General features: G+C 36.8%; 1 protein-coding gene across 3 annotated transcripts in view; it reads left to right on the top strand.

The window, feature by feature from the left end:
- The window catches only part of SCLT1 (sodium channel and clathrin linker 1), a 253,924-nt gene that overhangs the window by 140,340 nt on the left and 91,208 nt on the right, over positions 1-22,376 (top strand). For all 3 annotated transcript variants that reach the window (XM_029235194.1, XM_029235192.1, XM_029235193.1), the window contains exons 13-14: positions 1,382-1,480; positions 5,448-5,519. In XM_029235194.1, the coding sequence (XP_029091027.1) occupies positions 1,382-1,480; positions 5,448-5,519 (171 nt within the window). The remainder of the gene's footprint in view (positions 1-1,381; positions 1,481-5,447; positions 5,520-22,376) is intronic.

Genomic DNA, 22,376 nt, shown 5'->3' with positions numbered 1-22,376 from the left:
ATTGCCAGAGGGTTCCCACCTTCAGTTGCTTGTTCCAAGAAGTTCTCTTAACCAATCATACAAACAGGTAGGAAGCACAACCTTACCATAGTTTCTTATGAAACTTCCCTTTTCCCTGTTGTCCCATTCTCCATGACAAGATTGTTATATCAAAACAGCTATTACTTCTCCCTAGCTTACCTATTTAAGTAGGAGGAAATTTATTAAACAACAAAAACAGAGATAGGAATGTGTATGGTATCTTTGCAAGATAGTGGGATCAGAACACGGAGCTGCTTACTCTATAATGATATTTATTAAAAAAAAGAAGAAAAGATTCATTCAAACCTAAAATTGGAGGAGTTCCACGCTCAGGAAGATATTTGAACTAGACATGTAAACTTGGGACTTTTCAGCATATAAATGGTATTTAAAACTGCGAGATTGGATTAGACCACCAAGGGGTGGATGTGGATAGAGAAAAGGACCAAGGACTAAGACTTGGATAGTTCAATAATAGAGAGGTTCAGGAGAAGAGGAAGAAACGGCATTGCAGACTCAAAAGGAATAATCAGTGAGTTAAGAGGAAAACCAATACTAGGGTGTGCTAAAAGCCAAGTATAGAAAGTAAAACGAAGAAAAGAAAGTAATCCATTATCTCAAGTGCTGTTTGACAGATCAATAAGATAATTATGCAAAATTGACTCTCATGGGTTAGCAGTATAGAGATCATGGACGGTGAAAGCCTGATTAGAGTGAACATAACAGAAAGGTTTGGAAACGAGCAAGTGCAGACTTTAGAGGAGTTTTGCTCCACAGGGAAGCAAAGAAATGGGATGTGACTGACAACAGAACTAGGCTTATAAGAGTATTTTTTAGGTGAAAATGATTGGTTGGTTTTTTAGGTGAAAGTGATTGGTTGGTTAGAAATTTCATGGAGAGGAAGTAGGTGGTGTCTACAGTGATGGAGGTATGAGGTGACAAGGGACATAATTTGAATAAAACCAAATAATGGAAAGAAAGGGAAATCTAAGAGATTTTTCCAAGAATATAATATTTAGATTTGATTATTTATTTTACATAGGGAATAAAGGAGAAAGAAAATTTAAAAATAACCCTAAATTCCCAGCCGTAGAGATTAGAAGAGTGATGGTACTGGCTGAAACAAATATCAAAGGAAAAGAATAAATTTTTAGTTAGGACAAGGTCAGTGAGGAGGTTAAGGAAAATAAATATCATTCATAACTTAGGCAACATCTCAAAGTGGAGATGTCTCAGAAGTTTCGCATAAGAGGTATGCTTTCAAGAAAGTGATTAGTGGATAGGTGTTTACCCATTTATTACATAATCTCTATTAATAACGATGTGACCTATAATAACATCAAATTATTATTTTCTGAAGGCTCTGCTTGAGGAGAAGCAAAAAGAAGAAGATATAGAGAAAATGAAAGAAACAGTTTCTCGGCTTGTGCAAGATGCTGCCATAAGAACCAGGAAGGAAGTAAGGGGGTTTTAATTATATTTAAAATTCAAAATTTTACAGAATTTCACAGCTTAAGAGTAGATACTACCTGAGTTTTTGCCTTGTGGACCTAGGTAATTATTTGTCAGCTGATTGTATCAATTGTGCTAAATTTCAAATAAAAATCATCTCATGATAGTAGCCCCTAACATTGGTGCCAGGGTGAGGTAGAGGTAGGGGGTAGGGCAAGTGGGAAGGAGAGAGATTTAGGCTAGGAATATAGTGAAGATTAACACACCTGAAGTATGATGTAAAGAAGAAGGGTCAAAAAGAAACTTAGAACATACAAGAAGCAAGAGAAGAAAACCTACTGTTACTTGCAGTATCTTAGGACTGGAGTACAAGAGAAATCTGCTTTAACCTCTTATTTTATTTGTAATGAAGCTGAAACCCATGAGAGGTATTGGCTAGCTCAAGATTGTACACTAATTAAAGCCAGAACTTAGACTCACACCTTCTCCTTGCTATACTGAGCCTAGCGTTGTTTCAATCGCATCATGCAGATACCTATATGATTTGTGAATTGTGTTGTTGTTTGCAATTCGATTATCAAGACTAAATCTTATTTTTTTGTGTTAAAGCAATGAGTTGTTTCTTAGTTTGAATTGCAAGCCTTATGAAAGTTAAAACTGTCTTGGAAATATAAGTTTGCTTTCATATAAAGAGAGAGGGAAGACATACATTTATTTGCCTTTTCCTCTGGTATGGATATGAATTAATTCATAAGTGGTGTGGTAAAGTTAAAAAGTGTAAAGTGAGTTTAGGAGGAAGAAACCACAAAAACCCATTTTAAAGATGAAAAAACTGAAAAACAGAGTAGTTAACTAACTTGCTTAGGGTTCCACCTCTAGGAAGTAGCAGAACTGGGTTGCCGATGAGCTCTACTCTCAATCACTATGAGAAATTGTTTCTCGTGAATTTTGTAGTTTTTTTATTTTTAGAAATTTTCAAACCCATAGAAAGGAAAGAGCTGTATAATGAACACTTATTTACCTCTCACCCAGAAAACTCTTAGTGTCTTGCTACACCCATTCCACCTCTCTTTATGTTACATACACACTCTGCCCTTGTGCCAAACATTCAGACATAGGCTGCAGGCCTCATGACACTTCATCTTGTCATCTGTTTCCCCAGAAAAAGGACATTTTGCTACACAACCACACCACAATTACCATGTCTTAAAAAAAATCAACATTACTTCAATTCACACTCGAATTTCCCTAAAATATTGTTTATAGCTGTTTGGTCTTTAAAATTCAGGATCCAATCCATGTTTATGCATCATTGTATTTGACTACCACGTCTCTGTAGTCTCCCTCAATTTAACCCAGTCCCCTGCCTTCCTTTGTATATGACAAAGAATCCTTTGTAGAATCCTTCAAAATATTCCACGTTTGGATTCATGTGACTGTTTCGTTTTGATTAGATTCCGGTCATTTCTGGCAGAGTGATATGTATACCTACATCCCACTTCATCACATCAGGAAGCTGTAATGTCAGTTGTACATTGGTGATGCTAAGCTTGACCACGTGATTAAGGTGTTAAGACCAGATCTTTCCATTTTATACTTTATGAATAATTGGGGAAGATACTTGAAGACCATGCAGCTATCCTTTTCCACCAAAATCTTTCATCCAGTGGTTTTGTCATCCATTGATAATCCTTGTCTAAAATAAATAAATATATTGGGTAATTAGAAATTCTAATTCTGTCAATCTTTCTATACATTTATTAGTTGTTATTTTTTGGCTAGGGCTAGAGTCCTGCCCCCTTTGTTTGTTATGATGGATTCATTTTTATTTTTTTATTTCATGATTCATTGCCATCAGTCTTCATTTTTATTCTCAATTTGTCTCTCTAGTTTTCCTGGATAAATGATATTTCTCATCTTGTACTTTCCTTGCCTCAGACCTAGAATCAGCCAGCCACTTCTTCAAAAAGCCTTGGTTGTAATTTTTAATTTGATATTTTGTCAGATAGATGAATTAGCAAAAGTAGAAATTCCTGTTTTCATTTTTACTGTAATATTTATACATTAATATGCTTTCCTACATATTCATAAAGACTATCTATGAAATTATTAACATAAGTGATTTCAAAATATATATACTATTATGATCATAAGCCCTCATGTTACCTGCATCATTTCTAGATACTAAAAAGAACACTTTTAAAAAACTATGTGAGAGACAGACAGACATGATTGGGCTTATAAGAACCAAAATTATTTTATTCTAGGAACCTTCATGACTTAGTTTCAGCTTGAATATTCCTTATCTGTAATGGGGATAATAACTGCTTCATCATGTTGTTGTGAGAATTAATGAGATAATAACACATAAAGCACTCTGGACAGTTCATAACACATTAAATCTCAATAAATGCTAACTGTGATTGTCACTGACCTGTAAATAGGGTGGGTTGATTTTTAATATAATTTTTCATAGGAAAAGCTACATTAAATTATAACCTAAAATGGAACGGAAATGGACCCACATATAATATGCTCGACAGGCCTTCCAAAAGATAACTCTAGTTTAATTAACTAAAATATATAGCAGTGTTGTAAATGTTCTACAGAAGGTTTACATCATGTTTGAGAAATAATCCATTTTATAAGATGCTATAAAATTTCCAAAAACCTTTGGGTCATAAATGTGTACTGATGATATATCATCAGGATCAATATTCTTCATGGTCTTTTTAAAAACATGAGTAGGGACTTCCCCAGTGGCGGTGGTTAAGAATCTGCCTGCCAATGCTGGGGACACAGGTTCGAACCTTGGTCTGGGAAGATCCCACATGCCACGGAGCAACTAAGTACGTGTGCCACAACTACTGAGCCTGAGCTCTAGAGCCCACGAGCTACAACTACTGAAGCCCACACGCCTAGAGCCTGTGCTCCACAACAAGAGAAGCCACCACAATGAGAAGAACGCACACTGCAACGAAGAGTAGCCCCCGCTCACCACAACTAGAGAAAGCCCGCGCACAGCAACAAAGACCCAACACAGCCAAAGATAAATAAATAAATTTATTAAAAACATGAGTAGATATTAGAAAAAAATATTGTCTTAGGAGCCACCCTGAGGAGATGTGACTAATTCTTGAAATTACTCTGTACACATAAATTCTGCTATTTCTGAAGATATTTAACTGCTAATTAAAATAAGGGTTTTTCTTATAAAGTAATGTGGCACTGAAATATGATGTGTACTATAAAAATATTCTTCTGTTTATAAAACAAAAGTGCCTTAAAAGTTATTAATTACATTTTTAGTGTATATTTCAGTTTTTCTCCTGGCTTGCTCTGTGGTAGCAGATCTCAAAGTATTGTTCAGGTGGTCTGCAGAATCATACCTACTTTCATAATTATAGTAAAACAGTTTGCTTTTTTCACAGTCATTCTCTCATGACTTTGCAGGGTTGTCTTCCAGAAGTTGATGGTATGCAACAACACAACAGCTTGAACATGGAAATAGATATGAGAGTCTAGCTATCTTCTATTAAGCCATAGACATTAAGGAAATTTGCAAAAATGTAAACTAATAACACTTTTCTAAAATTTTTTTAATTTTTGGGAAATACACATATTTTCACAAAAGTGTATTTTTTATGTTAACCTGTAATGACTTTAGTTATTATTTATAAAGGGATTAATAAGTAAATATTTTGAAATTTTCTGTTTTCATTTCTAATATGGTAAATTTTAATTGAAAGAGAACCCATTATAAAGACCAAAATTTGACAAACACTTTAGGAGACATCATCCTGTTCACTTACTTCCACTGTTATGATAAATTCTTGACTCTTTAATACATCGTGTGCTTATCCTTTATGCCCTAAAAGTTATATTTTATCAAAATTATTATTCTAAATGTTTTTATTGGATGTTAATTATTTTTACTGTAGACCTAAATAATTCATAGATATCTTAATTTACAGGTTGCAAACACAAGAAAACAATATAATGTACAGATTTCTCGACTAACAGAAGAACTTTCAGCCCTTCAGATGGTATGTTAGAAAACTATACTGCTATTTTCTTCTGAATATTGTTTACTTTAAAGGCCAGGAAACATTTTTTTTAACATCTTTATTAGAGTTTAATTGCTTTACAATGTTGTGTTAGTTTCTGCTGTATAACAAAGTGAATCAGCTATACATATATCCCTATATCCCCTCCCTCTTGTGTCTCCCTCCCATCCTCCCTATCCCACCCCTCTAGGTGGTCACAAAGCACCGAGCTGATCTCCCTGTGCTATGCGGCTGCTTCCCACTAGCTATCTATTTTACATGTGGTAGTATATATAAGTCCATGCCACTCTCTCACTTCGTCCCAGCTTACCCTTTCCCCTCCCCATGTCAAGTCCATTCTCTATGTCTGCCTCTTTATTCCTGTCCCACCCTTCGGTTCTTCAGAACCATTTATTTTTTTTTAGATTCCATATATATGTGTTAGCATACGGTATTTGTTTTTCTCTTTCTGACTTACTTCACTCTGTATGACAGTCTCTAGGTCCATCCACCTCACTACAAATAACTCAATTTCGTTCCTTTTTATGGCTAATATTCCATTGTATATATATGCCACATCCTCTTTACAGGATACATATTATTGCACATTCATTTATTCAGAAGATACTTATTAAGCCAGGAACTGTAATAGATGCTAGGAAAAGAATAAAAATCAAAGGTAAACGTGTTATCTGCAGTCTTGGAACTTATGGTCTAGTAGGAAAGATGCATGGCATTTATCACGTTTTACTATGATTACCTTTTTGGGACAAAGAATGCACAGGGTGCTGTTGAAGCATCCATCTGTAGCTGATACCATATGCTGAAGTTCATCTGAGAGACCAGGAAGAAAGAAAAAGTATACATGATGGTGGGAAAGGAAAGACAGTCTTTCCAAAAGAAATGAGTACTCAAGGATGAGTAGGCAAAGAAGGGAGAGGAAAGAGTGCTTGTGTGACTAGAGGTGGAATTAAATATGTAAATTTAACTTGAAGATCTGATGAAATGGAATTTAATAACCTTGCTCACAGGGGCATAAAAAGTACAAGAATTTCCAGAGATTGGGAAGATATTTTCAACTTTACAAACTCTCATCTTTCCTGAATTTCCATATCACTTTTAATCTTTCTTACAAAATTTAGCAATGAATTATATCTTGTCATAAATCTTATACATTGTATTACGCCTCTCTTTCTCTGTCTCCTTGTATTCCTTCTCAGTCCCTCCCTCCCCCTCTGTCTTTCTTCATGAAAATCTTATCTTCCCAAGTAGATTGTAAGCACTTCAAGGTAGAAGAGTCTTATGTTTTCCTTTATTTTCCCCATTGCCTAATACACTATTTTGCACAGTATGTTTTCAATAAATCCTTATTGACTTATTGATATTTAAACACCTCTGAAAGAATGATCACATCTTTTCCACATTCTACAAACCAGTGTACATGATGAGACCTTAGTTATTGTATGTGGGTCCTGAGAGTTTTAGAACAAGAAACAGTGTTACTTTTTGGTTGTTTAATGTCATTTGTTCTAACACTATAGGAACATTAAGTAAAATTAATGGGGTGCAGTGTGGCCAATTAGTCATGTCTAATTGTTTGTTGTTTTTCAGTTTTACTTCCTCTTCTGTCAGCTTGCTATTTCGCTTGTTCTCTTACATGGACTGATTTAACTATCAAAAGATTTACAACTTTGAAGAAGAGGGGTTTTACCCCAGTCTAGGATTATTTAATAAATTATAAACTCTGGAGGGACAAGAACATTATTTATTTCTATTTAGGAATGTGTACTAGGTAAGACCTGCAGGGATTTTAAAAATAACTCTTAGCTGTGTAACAACCAGAGCTATGTAAACTCACTTTAGAGTAAAAAGAAGACATAATTTCAGATTATTACAGAATGTGCTTCTTAGGATTTATAGTAAAACATTTGTAACTCATAGCTAAGTGGATTTTTCTAAAGATATTAAATATCATCTGATGTCATGTTGGTTTGGTGAAAAAAACTGTACTAATTGAAGTGTTTGAAATATTAAGGATTTAGAGGTATATTTGAAGAAAGACATGTTCAGCTACTTTAAAAAGCAGATTTTCTCAGGAAACTCAGACTACAGTTTGAGGCATAATAACCTAATGTTGACTATTTATTTCTATTCTTCATTACCAATTTTACCACCTATGCACTAAACATGAAGTCAGGGAGGGAAGTTAAGCATACTTTAGCTAACCCAAAGCTAAGCTGTGCTTGCAGGAAGGATGAAGTCTTGTATTTTAGGTTAATGTGTAGATTTTTTGGATAGGTTTAAGAAAAGGCCAGAGGGAGTCTGTCTAAAGCCACATACCTCGCTTTGGAGAGCAACGTATGCAGCATATGTTTCTCTTCAAATACTCAAGGTTTTACTTCTGCCAAGTAGCAGAGGTTTTTTGCTAATCTATAGCAAATGAGGGAGAGGATTGGTTACAAATGCCCAAATTTATACATGTAAAATGAAACATTCATTATGATCTTTTTTTTGATCCATGAATTTTTTAGAAGTCTAATTTCAAATTCCCCAATACATGGGTATTTAGACTCCTTTTTATTACTAATTTCTAATCTGGTTAAATAGAGACCACAGATCATGTCTATATGATATTGATTCTTAATATTTGTTGAGACTTTCTTTATGGTACACTATGAGGATATGATTTTAGAAGCACTCCATGAGTTCTTGAAAAAATTTCTAGTATCATTTGGTCATTTCTTGTCCAAAAGGTAGGAATATTGGTGGTGATTAATATCTGAAAAGCTTTTAATAGTAATTTTAAATGTTTGCTTTAGTTTTTAGTGTATTTCTGATAGAATTCTTATATTTCTCCTTAAAGGTTTCTACTTTTCTGTCTCATTTTAACTTTGTTATCTCAGGTTAAGTAAATATTCAACCATTGTCGTTTGGCAGTTATATGGTGGGTTAGATAAAGAGAGATGCATAACACATTTATAACATATCTTTCTTTATATGCTACTCACCAGACCCAGAAGTGTGATCTAACCTTATTATTAATATCTACATTAAAAATCATTTGGGAATCATATCATAGATGCAGAAAAAGCATTTGACAAAATACAGCACCCATTCATGATAAAAAAAATCTCTCAGTAAACTAGGAACAAAGGGAAACTTCCTCAGTTTTGTAAAGAATGTCTATAAAAAATCTACAGCTGTGGAACTGAAAGCTTTCCCACTAAGATCAGGAACAAGGCAAGGGTGTCCCCTCTCACCACTGCTTTTCAAGATCATACTGGAAGTACTAGCTAATGCAGTTTGACCCACCCCCAAAAAAAAGGAAGTAAAAGGTATGCAGGTTGGGAAAGAAGAATTTGTTTTCAGATAACATGATTATCTATGTAAAAAGTCCAAAAGAATAAAAAACTAAAAACCCTGGAACAAAGAAGTGATTATAACAAGGTTGTAGGATACAAGGTTAATATACAAAAGTCAATTGCTTTCCTATATACCAGCAATAAACGAGTGGAATTTGAAATTGAAAACACAGTGTCATTTACACATTGTCATTTGCATTAGCACCCCCAAAATTAAATAGTTAGGTGTAAATCTAACCAAATATATATGAGGAAAACTACAAAACTGTGATGAAAAACAGCAAAGAAGAACTAAATAAATGAGGATAGCCCATGTTCATGGATAAAAAGACTCAATATTGTCAAGATGTCTTTTCTTCCCAACTTGATCTATAGATTTAGTGCAATTCCAATTGAAATCCCACCAGGTTATTTTGTGGATATTAGCAAACTGACCCTAAAGTTTGAATGGAGAGGCAAAAGACCTAGAGTAGTCAATACAACATTGAAGAAGAAGAACAAAGTCGGAGGACTGACACTGTACTGCACTTCAAGACTTACTTGAAACCTGCAGTAACCAAGACAGGGTGATATCAGTGAAACAACAGACAAATAGATCAATGGAACAGAACCCAGAAATAGACCCACATGAATGCAGTTAGCTGATCTTTGACAAAGGAGCAGAGGTAATACAATGGAGCAAAGATAGTCTTTTTTTAACAAATGGTGCTAGAACAATTAGGTATTCACATGAATGAATCTGGATAGAGAACTTACATAAAAATTAATTCAAAATGGGTCACAGATCTAAATGTAAAATGCAAAACTATAAAACTCCTAGAAGATAACATAGGAGAAAAATCTAGATAATCTTGGGTTTGGCAATGAGCTTTTAGATACAACACCAAAGGTATGATCCATGAGAGAAACAACTGGTGTGTTGGACTTCATTAAAATTAAATTTTTCTGCTCTGTGAAACACACTATCAAGAAAATGAAAATTGGGGCTTCCCTGGTGGCGCAGTGGTTGAGAGTCCGCCTGCCGATGCAGGGGACACGGGTTCGTGCCCTGGTCCGGGAAGATCCCACATGCCGCGGAGCGGCTGGGCCCATGAGCCATGGCCGCTGAGCCAGAGCGTCTGGAGCCTGTGCTTCGCAACGGGAGAGGCCACAACAGTGAGAGGCCCACGTACCGCAAAAAAAAAAAAAAAAAAAATTATAAAGAAAATGAAAATTGAAATCATATATTGGGAGAAAATATTTACCAAAAAAACCCATATCTAATAAAGGACTATTACCCAAAATATACAAAGAATCCTTAAAACTCAACAGTAAGAAAACAACTTGATTTAAAAAATTGAGCCAAAGACCTTAACAGACACCTCACCAAAGATTTACAGATGACAAATAAGTAAATGAAAAGATACTCCAAATCCTATGTAAAAATGCAAATTAAAACAACAGTGAGATACCACTCGTTACACCAAATAAGTGCCAGATATACCTATTACAATGACCAAAATCCAGAACACTGACACCACCATATGCTGACAAAGAGCAATAGGAACTCTCATTCATTGCTGGTAGGAATGCAAAATGGTACAGCCACTTTTGAAGGGAGTTTGCTGTTGTCTTACAAAAGTAAATATACTCTTACCATAGGATCCAACAATTGCATTCCTCTGTATTTAGCCAAAGGAGTTGAAAACTTATGTTCACAAAAAACCTGCACATGGATGTTTATATTATAGCAGGCTTTGTCATAATTGCCAAAACTTGGAAGCAACCAAGATGTCCCTCAGTTGGTGATGGGTAAATAAACTGGTACATCCAAACAATAGAATATTTTTCAGCACTTAAAAGAAATGAGCTACGTCACCATGAAAAGACATGGGGGAAACTTAAATGCATATCACTAAATTAAAGAAGCCAGTCTGAAAAGGTTACATAATATTTGATTCCAGCTATATGACATTCTGGAAAAGGCAAACTATGGAGACAGTAAAAAGATCAGTAGTTACAAGGGCTTAAGGAGGAGAGAGAGATGAATAAGTATAGGCAAAGCATAGAAAATTTTTAGAACAGTGAAACTACTTTATATGATACTATAATGGTGGATATATATCATTATAAATTTATCCAAACCCATAAAATGTGCAACACCAAGAGTGAACTCTAATGAAAACTATCACCTCTAGGTGATAATATTGTGTGATGTAGGTACATAAGTTTTAACAAGTGTACCACTCCATCGTGGGATGTTGATAATGGGGAAGGCAATGTATGTATGGGGGCAGGAAGTATAGGAGAAGTCTGTAACTTCCCCTCAGTTGCTGTGAACCTAAACTGCTCTTAAAAAATAGTCTTAAAAAAAAATAAAAAAAATAAAAAAAATAGTCTATTAAAAAATTACATGAGGTGAGTTATGAACATAGGAGAAATCCCAAATTTCACACCAGAAAATTACCTTTTCATAGATTAGCAACTTATTGTATGAACATATATAGAACATTAAAGTTATATTTCTTGGAGGGACCTTCAAGATGGTGGAGGAGTAAGGCATGGAGATCACCTTCCTCCCCACAAATACATCAAAAATACACCTACATGTGGAACAACTCATACAGAACACCTACTGAACCCTGGCAGAAGACCTCAGACTTCCCCAAAAGCAAGAAACTCCCAACGTACCTGGGTAGGGCAAAAAAAGAAGAAAAAACAGAGTCAAAAGAATACGGACAGTACCTGCACCTCTGGGAGGGAGCTGTGAAGGAGGAAAAGTTTCCACACACTAGGAAGCCCCCTCAGTGGTGGAGACGGGGAGTAGGCAGTGGGGAAGCTTCGGAGCCACAGAGGACAGCGCAGCAACAGGGATGCAGAGGACAAAGCGGAGAGATTCCCACACAGAGAAACCCTGCCAACCAGCAATGACCAGCCTGACAGGATTGTCTGCTCACATGCCGGGGCGGGTGGAGGCTGGGAGCTGAGGCTCGGGCTTCAGAGGTCAGATACCAGGGAGAGGACTGGGGTTGGCTGTGTGAACACAGCCTGAAGGGGGCTAGTGCATCACAGCTAGCCGGGAGGGAGTCCAGGAAAAAGTCTGGACCTGCCTAAGAGGCAAGAGACCATTGTTTCAAGGTGTGCGGGGAGAGGGGCTTCAGATCACCGCCTAAACGAGCTCCAGAGATGGATGCAAGCCGCGGCTATCAGTGCAGACACCAGAGACAGGCATGATACGCTAAGGCTGCTACTGCAGCCACCAAGAATCCTGTGTGCAAGCACAGGTCACTATCCACACCTCCCCTCCCAGAAGCCTGTGCAGCCCGCCACTGCCAGGATCCCGTGATCCAGGGACAACCTCCCTGGGAGAACAAACGGCACACCTCAGACTGTTGCAACATCACAAGGGCCTCTACCACCACAGGCTCACCCCACATTCCATATCCCTCCCTGCTCCTGGCCTGAGTGAGTCAGAGCCCCCGAATCAGCTGCTACTTTAAGCCCATCCTATCTGGGCGAAAAACAGATGTCAGAGGGCGACCTACATGCAGAGGCGGGGCCAGACCCAAACCTGAACATCAGGAGCTGTGCGAACAAAGAAGAGAAAGGGAACTTTCTCCCAGCAGCCTCAGGAGCAGCGGATTAAATCTCCACAATCAACTTTATGTGCCTGCATCTGTGGAATACCTGAATAGACATCGAATCATCCCAAAATTGAGGCAGTGGACTTTGGGAGCAATTGTAGACTTGGGGTTTGCTTTCTGCATCTAATTTGTCTCTAGTTTTATGTTTATCTTAGTTTAGCATTTAGAGCTTATTATCATTGCTAGATTTGTTTATTGATTTGGTTGCTCTCTTCCTTTATGTGTGTGTGTGTGTGTGTGTGTGTGTGTGTGTATTTTCCTTTTTCTCTTTCTATGAATGTGTAGGTGCATGCTTCTTGGTGTGATTTTCTCTGTACAGCTTTGCTTTTACCATTTGTCCTAGAGTTCTATCTGTCCGTTTTTTTGGGTTTTTTTAGTATAGTTTTTAGCGCTTGTTATCATTGGTGGATTTGTTTTTTGGATTGGTTCTTTTCTTTCTTTTTCTTTTATTTTTTATTTTTTTGTTTTAAAAAATATTTTCCTTATCTTTTATTTTAATAGCTTTATTTTATTTTATTTTTTTCTTCCTTTTGTTCTCCCTTTTCTTCTGAGCCCTGTAGCTGACAGGGTCTTGGTGTTCAGGCTGGGTGTCAGGCCTGAGCCTCTGACGTGGGAGAGCTGAGGTCAGGACATTGGACCACCAGAGACCTCCCAGCCCCACGTAATATCAAATGGTGAAAGCTCTCCCAGAGATCTCCACCTCAACGTAAGACCCAGCTCCACTCAAGGACCAGCAAGATACAGTGCTAGTCACCCTATGCCAAAAAACTTGCAAGAGAGGAACACAACCCCACACATTAGCAGGGAGGCTGCCTAAAATCATGAGTTCAAAGAAACCCCAAAACATACCAATAGACATGGTCCTGCCCATGAGAAATGCAACATCCAGGCTCATCCACCAGAACACAGGCACCAGTCCCCTCCACCAGAAAGCCTACACAAGCCACTGAACCAAACTTACCCACTGGGAGCAGACACCAAAAACAATGGGAACTACAAACCTGCAGCCTGTGAAAAGGAGACCCCAAACGCAGTAAGTTAAGCAAAATGAGAAGACAGAGAAATTCACAGCAGATGAAGGAGCAACGTAAAAATCCACCAGACCAAACAAATGAAGAGAAAATAGGCAGTCTACCTGAAAAAGAATTCAGAGTAATGATAGTAAAGATGATCCAAAATCTTCAAAATAGAATGGAGAAAATACAATAAACGTTTAACAAGGACCTAGAAGAACTAAACAGCAAACAGACAATGGGAACAACACAATAAATGAAATTAAAAATTCTCTGGAAGGAATCAATAGCACAATAACTGAGGCAGAAGAACGGATAAGTGACTTGAAAGATAAAAGACTGGAAATAACTACTGCAGAACAAACTAAAGAAAAAAGAAAACAAAGAATTGAGGACAGTATCACAGACATCTGGGACAACAGTAAATGCACGAACATTCGAATTGTAGAGGTCCCAGAAGAAGAAGAGAAAAATAAAGAGACTAAGAAAATATTTGAAGTGATTATAGTTGAAAGCTTTCCTAATATGGTAAAGGAAATAGTTAATCAAGTCCAGGAAGCACAGAGTTCCACACAGGATAAATCCAAGGCGAAACACGCCAAGACACATATTAATCAAACTAGCAAAAATTAAATACAAAGAAAAAAATACTAAAAGAAGCAAGGGAAAATCAACAAATAACATACAAGGGAATCTCCATGAGGTGAACAGCTGATCTTTCAGCCAAAACTCTGCAAGCTAGAAGGGAGTGGCAGGACATATTTAAAATGATGAAAGGGAAAAACCTACAACCAAGATTACACTACCCAGCAAGGACCTCATTCAGATTTGACGGAGAAATTAAAACCTTTACAGCCAAACAAAATTTAAGAGAGTTCAGCACCAGCAAACCAGCTTTACAACAAATGCTAAAGGAACTTCTCTAGGCAGGAAAAAGAAGACAAGGAAAACACCTACAATAACAAACTCAAAACAATTAAGAAAATGGTAATGGGAACATACATATCGAAGACTACCTTAAATGTAAATGGATTAAGTGCTCCAATCAAAACACAGACTGCCCAAGAGGATAATAAAACAAGACCCGTATATATTCTGTCTACAAGAGACACACTTCAGACCTAGGGACACATACAGACTGAAAGTGAGGAGATGGAAAAAGATATTCAATGCAAATGGAAATCAAAAGAAAGCTGGAGTAGCAATTCTCATATCAGACAAAATAGACTTTAAAATAAAGACTATTACAAGAGACTAAGACAGATGCCACATAATGATCAAGGGATCAATCCAAGAAGAAGAAATAACAATTGTAAATATTTATGCACCCAAACATAGGAGCACCTCAATACATAAGGCAAATGCTAACAGCCATAAAAGGGGAAATTGACAGGAACACAATAATAGAAGGGTACTTTAACACCCCACTTTCACCAATGGATACATCATCCAAAATGAAAATAATGAAACACAAGCTCTAAATGATACATTAAACAAGATGGACTTAATTGATATTTACAGGACATTCCATCCAAAACCAACAAAATACACTTTCTTCTCAGGTGCTCATGGAACATGCTCCAGGATAGATCATATCTTGGGTCACACACAAATCAAGCCTTGCTAAGTTGAAGAAAAGTGACATCATATCAAGTATATCTTCAGACCACAACGCTATGAGACTAGATATCAATTACAGGAAAAAATCTGTAAAAAATACAAACACGTGGAGGGTAAACAATACACTACTAAATAACCAAGAGATCACTGAAGAACTCAAAGAGAAAATCAAAAAATACCTAGAAACAAATGACAATGAAAACATGATGACCCAAATCCTATGGGATGCAACAAAAGCAGTTCTAAGAGGGAAGTTTATAGTGATACATTCCTACCTCAACAAACAAGAAGCATCTCAAATAAACAACCTAACCTTACACCTAAAGCACTAAAAGAAGAACCAAAAAAACCCCAAAGTTACCAGAAGGAAAGAAATCATAAAGATCAGATCAGAAATAAATGAAAAGGAAAAGAAGCAAGCAATAGCAAAGATCAATAAATCTAAAGCTGGTTCTTTCAGAAGATAAAATTGATAAACCATTAGCCAGACCCATCAAGAAATAAAGGGAGAAGATTCAAATGAATAGAATTAGAAATGAAAAATGAGAAGTAACAACTGAAACTAGAAATACAAAACGATCATGAGAGATTACTACAAGCAACTGTATGCCAATAAAATGGACAACCTGGAGGAAGTGGACAAAGGTTTAGAAAAACAGCCTTCCGAGACTAAACCAGGAAGAAGTAAAATATAAACAGACCAATCACAAGCACTGAAATTGAGACAGTGATTAAAAATCTTCCAACACACAAAAGCCCAGGACCAGATGGCTTCACAGGTGAATTCTATCAAATATTTAGAGAAGAGCTAACACCTATCCTTATCAAACTCTTCCAAAATATCGCAGAGGGAGGAACACTCCCAAACTCATTCTATGAGGCCACCATCACCCTGATACCAAAACCAGACAAAGTTGTCACACAGAGGGAAAACTCTAGGCCAATATCACTGATGAACATAGATGCAAAAATCCTCAACAAAATACTAGCAAACAGAATGCAACAGCACATTAAAAGGATCATACACCATGATCAAGTGGGGTTTATCCCAGGAATGCAAGGATTCTTCAATATACACAAATCAATCAATGTGTTACACCATATTAACAAATTGAAGGAGAAAAACATTATCATCTCAATAGATTCAGAAAAAGCTTTTGACAGAATTCAACATCAGTGTATGTTAAAAACGCTCCAGAAAGTAGACATAGAGGGAACTTAACTCAACATAATAAAGGCCATATATGACAAACCCACAGCCAACATTGTTCTCAATAGTGAAAAACTGAAAGCATTTCCACTAAGATCAGGAATAAGACAAGGGTGCCCACTCTCACCACTATTATTCAACATAGTTTTGGAAGTTTTAGCCACAGCCATCAGAGAAGAAAAAGAAATAAAAGAAATCCTAATTGGAAAAGAAGAAGTAAACCTGTCACTGTTTGCAGATGACATGATACCATACACAGAGAATCCTAAAGATTCTACCAGTAATCTACTAGAGCTAATCAATGAATTTGGTAAAGTAGCAGGATACAAAATTAATGCACAGAAATCTCTTGCATTCCTATACACTAATGATGAAATATCTGAAAGAGAAATTAAGGAAACACTCCCATTTGCCATTGCAACAAGAAGAATAAAATACCTAGGAATAAACCTATCTAAGGAGACAAAAGACCTGTATGTGGAAAACTATAAGACACTGATGAAAAAAATTAAAGATGATAAAAACTGATGGAGTGATACACCATGTTCTTTTTTTTTTTTTTTACATCTTTATTGGAATATAATTGCTTTACAATGGTGTATTAGTTTCTGCTTTATAACAAAGTGAATCAGTTATACATACACATACGTTCCCATATCTCTTTCCTCTTGCATCTCCCTCCCTCCCAACCTCCCTATCCCACCCCTCTAGATGGTCACAAAGCACCAAGCTGATCTCCCTGTGCTGTGCAGCTGCTTCCCACTAGCTATCTATTTTATGTTTGGTAGTGTATATATGTCCATGCCACTCTCTCACTTTGTCACAGCTTACCCTTCCCTCTCCCCATATCATCAAGTCCATTCTCTAGTAGGTCTGTGTCTTTATTCCCGTCTTACCGCTAGGTTCTTCATGAATTTTTTTTTTCTTATTCCATATATATGTGTCAGCACACGGTATTTGTCTTTCTCTTTCTGACTTACTTCATTCTGTATGACAAACTGTAGGTCCATCCACCGCCTTATAAATAGCTCAATTTCGTTTCTTTTTATGGCTGAGTAATATTCCATTGTATGCATGTGCCACATCTTCTTTATCCATTCATCCGATAATGGACACTTAGGTTGTTTCCATCTCCTGGCTATTGTAAATAGAGCTGCAATGAACATTTTGGTACATGACTCTTTTTGAATTATGGTTTTCTCAGGGTATATGCCTAGTAGTGGGATTGCTGGGTCATATGGTAGTTCTATTTGCAGTTTTTTTAAGGAACCTCCATACTGTTCTCCATAGTGGCTGTACCAATTCACATTCCCACCAGCAGTGAAAGAGTGTTCCCTTTTCTCCACACCCTCTCCAGCATTATTGTTTGTAGATTTTTTGATGATAGCCATTCTGACTGGTGTGAGATGATATCTCATTGTAGCTTTGATTTGCATTTCTCTAATGATTAATGATGTTGAGCATTCTTTCAAGTGTTTGTTGGCAGTCTGCATATCTTCTTTGGAGAAATGTCTATTTAGGTCTCTGCCCATTTTTGGATTGGGTTGTTTGTTTTTTTGTTATTGAGCTGCATGAGCTGCTTGTAAATTTTGGAGATTAATCCTTTGTCAGATTCTTCATTTGCAAATATTTTCTCCCATTCTGAGGGTTGTCTCTTGGTCTTGTTTATGGTTTCCTTTGCTGTGCAAGAGCTTTGAAGTTTCATTAGGTCCCATTTGTTTATTTTTGTTTTTATTTCCATTTCTGTAGGAGGTGGGTCAAAAAGGATCTTGCTGTGATTTATGTCATAGAGTGTTCTGCCTGTTTTCCTCTAAGAGTTTGATAGTTTCTGGCCTTACATTTAGGTCTTTAATCCATTTTGAGCTTATTTTTCTGTATGGTGTTAGGGAGTGATCTAATCTCATACTTCTAGATGTACCTGTCCCGTTTTCCCAGCACCACTTATTGAAGAGGCTGTCCTTTCTCCACTGTACATTCCTGCCTCCTTTATCAAAGATAAGGTGACCATATGTGCGTGGATTTATCTCTGGGCTTTCTATCCTGTTCCATTGATCTATATTTCTGTTTCTGTGCTGGTATCATACTGTCTTGATTACTGTAGCTTTGTTGTATAATCTGAAGTCAGGGAGCCTGATTCCTCCCGCTCCGTTTTTCGTTTTCAAGATTGTTTTGGCTATTCGCGGTCTTTTGTGTTTCCATACAAATTGTGAAATTTTTTGTTGTAGTTCTGTGAGAAATGCCATTGGTAGTTTGATAGGGATTGCATTCAATCTGTAGATTCCTTTGGGTAGTATAGTCATTTTCACAGTGTTGATTCTTCCAATCCAGGAACATGGTATATCTCTCCATCTATTTGTGTCATCCTTAATTTCTTTCATCAGTGTTATAATTTTCTGCATACAGCTCTTTTGTCTCCTTAGGTAGGTTTGTTCGTAGATATTTTATTCTTTCTGTTGCAGTGGTAAATGGGAGTGTTTTCTTGATTTCACTTTCAGATTTTTCAGCATTAGTGTATAGGAATGCAAGAGATTTCTGTGCATTAATTTTGTATCCTGCTACTTTACCAAATTCATTGATTAGCTCTAGTAGTTTTCTGGTAGCTTTTTTAGGATTCTCTATGTATAGTATCATGTCATCTGCAAACAGTGACAGCTTTACTTCTTCTTTTCGGATTTGGGTTCCTTTTATTTCCTTTCCTTCTCTGATGGCTGTGGAAAGCTTCCAAAACTATGTTGTATAAGAGTGGTGAGAGTGGGCAACTTTGTCTTGTTCCTAATGTTAGTGGAAATGCTTTCAGTTTTTCACCATTGAGGACGATGTTGGCTGTGGGTTTTTCATATATGGCCTTTACTGTTGAGGAAACTTCCCTCTATGCCTACTTTCTGCAGGGATTTTATCATAAATGGGTTTTGAATTTTGTCGAAAACTTTCTCTGCATCTATTGAGATGACCATATGGTTTTTCTCTTCAATTTGTTAATATGGTGTATCACATTGATTGATTTGCATGTATTGAAGAATCCTTGCATTCCTGGAATAAACCCCACTTGATCATGGTGTATGATCCTTTTAATGTGCTGTTGCATTCTGTTTGCTAGTATTTTGTTGAGGATTTTTGCATCTATGCTCATCAGTGATATTGGCCTGTAGTTTTCTTTCTTGGTGACATCCTTGTCTGGTTTTGGTATCAGGGTGATGGTGCCTTTGTAGAATGAGTTTGGGAGTGTTCCTCCCTCTGCTATATTTTGGAACAGTTTGATAAGGATAGGCGTTAGCTCTTCTCTAAATGTTTGATAGAATTCGCCTGTGAAGCCGTGTGGTCCTGGACTTTTGTTTGTTGGATGATTTTTAATCACAGTTTCAATTTCAGTGCTTGTGATTGGCCTGTTCATATTTTCTCTTTCTTCCTGATTCAGTCTTGGCAGGTTTTGCATTTTTAAGAATTTGTCCATTTCTTCCAGGTTGTCCATTTTACTGGTATACAGTTGCTTGTAGTAATCTCTCATGATCTTTTGTATTTCTGCTGTGTCAGTTGTTAACATCTCCTTTTTCATTTCTAATTCTGTTGATTTGAGTCTTCTCCCTTTTTTTCTTGATGAGTCTGGCTAATTGTTTATCAATTTTGTTTTTCTTCTCAGAGAACCAGCTTTTACTTTTATTGATCTTTGGTATCATTTCCTTCATTTCTTTTTCATTTATTTTTGATCTGATCTTTATGATTACTTTCCTTCTTCTAACTTTGGGGTTTTTTTGTTCTTCTTTCTCTAATTGCTTTAGGTGCAAGGTTAGGTTGTTTATTCGAGATATTTCCTGTTTATAAGGTAGGATTGTATTGCTATAAACTTCCCTCTTAGAACTGGTTTTGCTGCATCCCATAGGTTTTGGGTCGTTGTGCCTCCATTGTCATTTGTTTCTAGGTATTTTTTGATTTCCACTTTGATTTCCTCAGTGATCACTTCGTTATTAAGTAGTGTATTGTTTTGCCTCCATGTGTTTGTATTTTTTACAGGTCTTTTCCTGTAATTGATATCTAGTCTCATAGCATTGTGGTCAGAAAAGATACTTGATACACTTTCAATTTTCTTAAATTTACCAAGGCTAGATTTGTGACCCACGATATGATCTATCCTGGAGAACTTTCCATGAGCACTTGAGAAAAATGTTCATTCTCTTGTTTTGGGGCAGAATGTCCTATAAATATCAATTAAGTCCATCTTGTTTAATGTATCATTTAAAGCTTGTGTTTCCCTATTTATTTTCATTTTGGATGATCTGTCTATTGGTGAAAGTGAGGTGTTAAAGTCCCCTACTATGAATGTGTTACTGTCGATTTCCCCTTTTATGGCTGTTAGTATTTGCCTTATGTATTGAGGTGCTCCTATGTTGGGTGCATAAGTATTTACAATTGTTATATCTTCTCCTTGGATGGATCCCTTGATCATTATGTAGTGTCCTTCTTTGTCTCTTGTAATATTCTTTATTTTAAAGTCTATTTTGTCTGATATGAGAATTGTTACTCCAGCTTTCTTTTGGTTTCCATTTGCATGGAATATCTTTTTCCATCCCCTCACTTTCAGTCTGTATGTGTCCCTAGGTCTGAAGTGTGTGTCCTGTAGACAGCATATATAGGTCTTGTTTTTGTATCCATTCAGCCAGTCTGTGTCTTTTGGTGGGAGCATTTAATCCATTTACATTTAAGGTAATTATCGATATGTATTTTCCTATTCCCATGAGAAAATGGGAAGAAACAATTAAGAAAAATTGTGTTGGGTATGTTATTATAGGTCTTTTCTTTTTCTTGTGTTTCTTGCCTAGAAAAGATCCTTTAGCATTTGTTGTAAAGGTGGTTTGGTGGTGCTGAACTCTCTCTCTCTCTCTCAAATCTATATGAAATCCTTGCTGGGTACAGTAATCTTGGTTGTAGGTTTTTCTCCTTCATCACTTTAAATATGTCCTGCCAGTCCCTTTTGGCTTGCAGAGTTTCTGCTGAAAGATCAGCTGTTAACCTTACAGGGATTCCCTTGTGTGTTATTTGTTGTTTTTCCCTTGCTGCCTTTAGTATGTTTTCTTTGTATTTAATTTTTGATAGTTTGATTAGTATGTGTCTTGGTGTGTTTCTCCTTGGATTTCTCCTGTATGGGAATCTCTGTGCTTCTTGGACTTAATTAACTATTTCCTTTCCCATATTAGGGAAGTTTTCAACTGTAATCTCTTCAAATATTTTCTCAGTCCCTTTCTTTTTCTCTTCTTCTTCTGGAACCCCTATAATTCGAATGTTCGTGCATTTAATGTTGTCCCAGAGGTCTGTGAGACTGTCCTCAGTTCTTTTCATTCTTTTTTCTTTATTCTGCTCTTCAGTAGTTAATTCCACTATTTTAGCTTCCAGGTCACTTATCCGTTCTTTTGCCTCAGTTATTCTGCTATTGATCCCTTCTAGAGTATTTCATTTATTGTGTTGTTCATCATTGCTTGTTTCCTCTTTAGTTCTTCTTGGTCCTTGTTAAATGTTTCTTGCATTTTCTCTATTCTATTTCCAAGATTTTGGATCATCTTTACTATCATTATTCTGAATTCTTTTTCAGGTAGACTGCCTTTTTCCTCTTCATTTGTTAGGTCTGGTGGGTTTTAACTTGCTCCTTCATCTGCTGTGTGCTTTTGTGTCTTCTCATTTTTCTTATCTTACTGTGTTTGGGGTCTCCTTTTTGCAGGCTGCAGGTTCATAGTTCCCATATTTTTTGGTGTCTATCCCCAGTGGCTAAGGTTGGTTCAGTGGGTTGTGTAGGCTTCCTGGTGGAGGGGACTAGTGCCTGTGTTCTGGTGGATGAGGCTGGATCTTGTCTCTCTGGTGGGCAGGTCCACGTCTGGTGGTGTGTTTTGGGGTGTCTGTGGCCTTATGATTTTAGGCAGCCTCTCTGCTAATGGGTGGGGTTGTGTTCCTGTCTTGCTAGTTGTTTGGCATTGGGTGGCTAGCACTGTAGCTTGCTGGTCGTTGAGTGAAGCTGGGTGTTGGTGTTGAGATGGAGATCTGTG

Source organism: Monodon monoceros, unplaced genomic scaffold (genome assembly GCF_005190385.1).
Source record: "Monodon monoceros isolate NGI ecotype Baffin Bay Population unplaced genomic scaffold, NGI_Narwhal_1 Super_Scaffold_20, whole genome shotgun sequence".
In the NCBI taxonomy this organism is placed as follows: Eukaryota; Metazoa; Chordata; class Mammalia; order Artiodactyla; family Monodontidae; genus Monodon; species Monodon monoceros.
Note: the sequence above shows the minus strand (reverse complement) of the source record. Positions and strands in the feature narration are given on the sequence as shown.